Source organism: Gloeophyllum trabeum, assembly GCF_000344685.1.
Source record: "Gloeophyllum trabeum ATCC 11539 unplaced genomic scaffold GLOTRscaffold_00010, whole genome shotgun sequence".
Taxonomy (NCBI): Eukaryota; Fungi; Basidiomycota; class Agaricomycetes; order Gloeophyllales; family Gloeophyllaceae; genus Gloeophyllum; species Gloeophyllum trabeum.
Window position 1 is genome coordinate 1579838 of NW_006920419.1, and position 4647 is coordinate 1584484.

The window sequence follows — 4647 nt, forward strand, 5'->3', positions numbered from 1 at the left end:
TTCTAATATTTGAGGTTATATTGATTATCTTATAATATGAAATTTATATTGAATCTCTTCCAATCACAATCAATCAATCATAATCCCTATTGCACAGAGACCTAGTGTGTGAAAATCAAGCACCGAAATACAAAATTCACACAGTAACAAATAATCTAATCGTCGAAATAACAAGCAACCATGATACTTGCTGAAACAAAACAGTACAACACACCAAAAAAAGACAAAAAAAACAACTATACATGAACATGCATCCAACACACAAAGCACCGAACAATAAGTCTAACATAGCAAAGCACAAAGGTAACACCCAACACCCAACAATGACATAGCGCCACTGCTATTCTGAATACACACACTTAAGTTGTGTCATAAGTAGACAGCAGCCAATCACAGCCATCGAATCCCAACCGGCGCGGCGATATGCCTCAGCCACCGACTACAAACCGCCACAAAGGTCAATTCCCACGGTAAGAACATGCCAAGGACGACAACGAGCATGCAGTAAAAGACAGAGGTACGATAAAATGCTCAACATATTCCAGTGGATGGAAGACCCAAAAAAACCTCTTCATAGAAGAAACCACAGAAATACACTGAAAACCCAGGACAAAAACACAGTATTATTGAAAACAGAGACTACAAATCCGATTTTGTAGTCTTTTTGTAGTCTCCAATACAAGCGGACCTTAAAGCCGACATTAAACAGCGTAGTTAAGACTACAACCGAAAAGTCGCACGCATTCTCGGCATCGCGATTCCGACGGGGTACAACGTTCGGCACGCACCCAATTTTGCGGGTAAGGACTCATCCTTCGTAAACTCAGGACTTGTAACAATTGTGGGTCAGTCAGGATGAGCATTGGCCAGCAACGTCACGCATGGGTGACAAAGGCACGTGGATTAACGCGCCTGTGACGCTGTCTCAGATGGATGCCAAATATAGCACAAAGCCTTTATGTCTAGCACCGACAACACGACAACAGACGAGGGCCCTACCTTCGACGACGGCCATAGCGTTGGACGCACAAGATGAATTTAAACAGATGGAGGATACGGAGGGACGCCTTCGTACGTACGCTCCTAGAAAGTTACTGATGGACGGAGGATTCTGACGAGATGCACGCTGCAACCGCTCCTACCCCTCCGCGCGCCCGCCTCGGCCTGCGTTCCACCATCGTCGGGCTAATCAAACGCGGCGCAAAATCTGTTTCTGCACTCGCTCATGCTCACCGTCTCAATTCCTTCGTCCAGTTCGGCACCGTCAAGGAATCCCATTCAAACCATCGTATCCTGGCTGGCACTGAGGCTACCGAGCACCTCTATGGACCGGTCGAGGTCTACGAGTTTCTGGACGACTCGTTTCCGGAATTCGACGTCTCGGTTCGTTCGACGGTCTTCAAAGAATTCAAGAAACGCTTGCGGGAAGTGAAACCAAGTGTGAAGCCTTCTGGAGGACCATCGGAGAAGGCCATGTACGCGAGTATTGTGAATATCTCATGCTATTCTACACCTTCTGTAATTATACTGATATTTCCAAGGTTGATGCTCTCAACTACATATGTGAGAACGCCGTCAAGAACGAGCCTCTCCCCCTCCAGTTCCACGTCTCCGCCAACGAACGCAAGCAAGAATCCAAAGGCGGGTACCGAATCGCGCCGGACATCGCCATCCTCCCTTCCTCCTCAACGGACACTTACTGGGCGCGCTCGCTCGGCTTCATCGAAGTTAAAGCGACCGAGAACGAAGACCCCTTCCGGCGGTACAGGCCCGACCTCAAAAATACCCCCACGATGAACCAGACCGAGGTCGACTCCTGGAACCAGCTGCAGGAGTACGCCGTCGTGTCCTTCCGCGCCGCGCCGCGGTGCTTCCTCTTCGCAGTGGGCGTCTTCGGCAACATCGCACGCCTCTTCCGCTGGGACCGCTCCAGCATGCTCGTCTCCGGGCCCATCCGGTACAAGACGGACCCGACGCCGCTGATCGAGTTCCTCGTGGGGTTTGCGAGCCACGCGCGTAGCGGGATCGACGAGAGCGTGCGCATGCCCATCACCGGGCCCGCTGAGCGCAAGCTGGTGAAGGAGAAGTACCAGGAGGCGTTCACCTCCCGGCTGCTGCCCAAGTACGAGCCGCTGCACAAGGGATACAACGACCTGGTCGTGGACAGCACGTTCATCGATATACCCCGCCCGGAGCCTACTGAAGGCGTCGCGGACCGCTTCGTCACCATCGGCCCCCCGCTCTTCTGCGCCAACTCGATTTTCGGGCGCGGCACGCGCGTCTGGCTCGCATGGAAGCTTTGTGGCGATGGGGAGGAGGCGGGTTTCGTCGTGGTCAAGGACTACTGGCGCGATCGCGAGCGCTGGACTGAGGGGAATATCTACCGTGCGATATACGGCGCGTCGGGGCGCGCGTTCGGCGTCGCGCGGCTCTACCACGACTACGACGTCGCGGCTGACCCGCGGGACCAGGTACACGTCGCCTCGGGCTGGATGGTCAATGAGAAGCTGGGCGAGGCCGTGTTTAAGGATCTTGTGCATCATAGGTGTGTCTTATTGTCGGTGGGTATACCACTCTGGCGGTTCAAGTCAACGCGCCAGCTGGTGCACGCGATACGGGACGCCCTGGAAGGTTAGTACGGTGATGTCCCGAGGTATGCCTGGGTCAGCTGATATTTGCTGTTTGTAGGGCATCTGAACATGTGCAAGAACGGTGTACTGCATCGCGATATCAGTGTAAATAACATCTTGATCAGTGCCGATCCCGGCGCAGAGAACGAGGCCGTGGGGTTTCTCATTGACCCTGAGCTGGCCTTCGCCGACGGGATGAAAGATAAGGATGGAGAATTGCATAACTTGACGGTCTGTCGTGATTTGTATCCCCTCGACCTCAGCTCACGTACTCCATATAGGGGACTTACCAATTCACGGCCGTTGATCGGTTTGAAAATACCGACGTGGACCACGAGAGTTGGCACGACATCGAGTCGTTCTTTTGGGTCCTGGTATATGTCGTCCTCAGACACACACTGTGCCAAATGGTCCTCAGCGGTGCAACATATAAAGGATATCAATGCGTACCGGGGATATTCACAGATGTCCCAGGAGACAGGCAGTTATTTGCGACAGCGAAGGTCCAAACACTAGAGGTGGAGAGGAATGCGCCTCTGACCCGATGCATACAGAAGTTTGCCTCTCTCGTCGCTAGTCATTACCGTGCTCCTGACGTTCGAGAGAGGTATGCAGCCGACGAGCTCAACCTCCTGACACATGACAGGGTTCTAGCTCTGTTCGACGAGGCTCTGAACGCTGACGGGTGGCCTGCAGAGGAGGAGGACGGACCAGTGCCTTTTACCATACTGGAGACCCATACGGTTCGATCCAAACGTTCCATCGCCGAGAACATACGCAATGCGGTTGCCGAGAACTCGAAGCAAAGAAAGCAAAATTCGACCGCCAGCAAGCGCACGCTTGTGAATGCATTCGGCCTTCGCGAGCGCCACCCTCCGCGGCGTTCCAAACGGATCCACATCGAGGATGCCAAAGATCCAGAACCTGCACCCGCCGACGTCAAAGGCAAAGGACGCGCTCCGGAGTCGGCGGATGAGGACGAGATCAAGCCAAGTAAACGGCGCACCCGCGCCGGCCTCAGCAGGGTAAAGTCCGAGCCCAAAGCCAAGAATGCTGGAAAGGCGGCCAGTACAAGGATTACGCGCAGCAAAGCGAGCTCCAAGTGTCGTAAAGCTGCTGCTAGCACGGGCGATCATAGGACGCGGTCGGGGAGGAGGTATTGATTTATTGATTTCCTTGGACATGCGACTGTTTATTTTCGTCTGCTTTGCTCTGTAGTGCTGGTCTCTTTCTGTTTCTCTGGGCTGGCTATTCCTGGTAATGCTGAGGCATCCATTTCACTGTGGAATACTGTTTTTCACAATATTTTTTTTGTAACTTATTCATGTGTATTTTATTCCACCATCCGACGCCTTTCCTATTCTCACATCATGGCATAGCGGCGAATGTCCACAAGGACGAACAACTGGTAAGAAGGCAATCGGAGCACGGGATATTTAAGGAAGTTGAATGGAACCAATACTGTACATGCCTGCCAGCCCTTAGCCCACCATCCATATCGCTCGCTTAGCATCACTTCCCGAATGAGGAAGAAAGAGCAGGGCCCTCGCTGACCAATGATGCCACAAAATCAGAACCATATCACGTGCACCGACGCGTCCTGTTTAAATTCAGACTCCACGAGCCACAGCGAGTTCGACTTACACTTTGACCACACCCCCTTCCACTGAGTTGCGCGCAACAGTCTTCCGCCTCCCCCACTCTTTTCAACCACAAGTCCCCAGCTCTCCCGACATTCGAGCCACTTCATGCCCCCGCCACTATCCAACAAGACCAACAGAGGCTATGTGCCTTTACCCGTTTGTCCCGCCTCCAGCAAATTTCGACCTCCATCGGACAGGCATAAGGAGAACGACGGGAAGGGCTGTCATGCCTCGCGCGTTTCTGAAGACGATTCCGACGCACCCGAGCCATTCTTCGCTCCCCAGGGCGAGAGCATCAAGTATTTCGCGAAAAAGCGTCCTGCCCCGCTCCTGAGGGAGCTGCCGTCCTTCAAGAAGCTAGATTTTCATACCGA

General features: G+C 53.1%; 1 protein-coding gene across 1 annotated transcript; it reads left to right on the forward strand.

Annotated features, from left to right (window-relative positions):
* Positions 1-977: 977 nt before the first annotated feature.
* On the forward strand, positions 978-3974 carry GLOTRDRAFT_139908 (uncharacterized protein). The gene is made up of 5 exons (XM_007869930.1): positions 978-1071; positions 1255-1488; positions 1542-2631; positions 2689-2861; positions 2912-3974. Exons 1-5 carry the CDS (start codon positions 1033-1035, stop codon positions 3791-3793), a joined length of 2418 nt encoding a protein of 805 aa, XP_007868121.1. The 5' UTR covers positions 978-1032; the 3' UTR covers positions 3794-3974.
* The last annotated feature ends 673 nt before the right edge of the window (positions 3975-4647 follow it).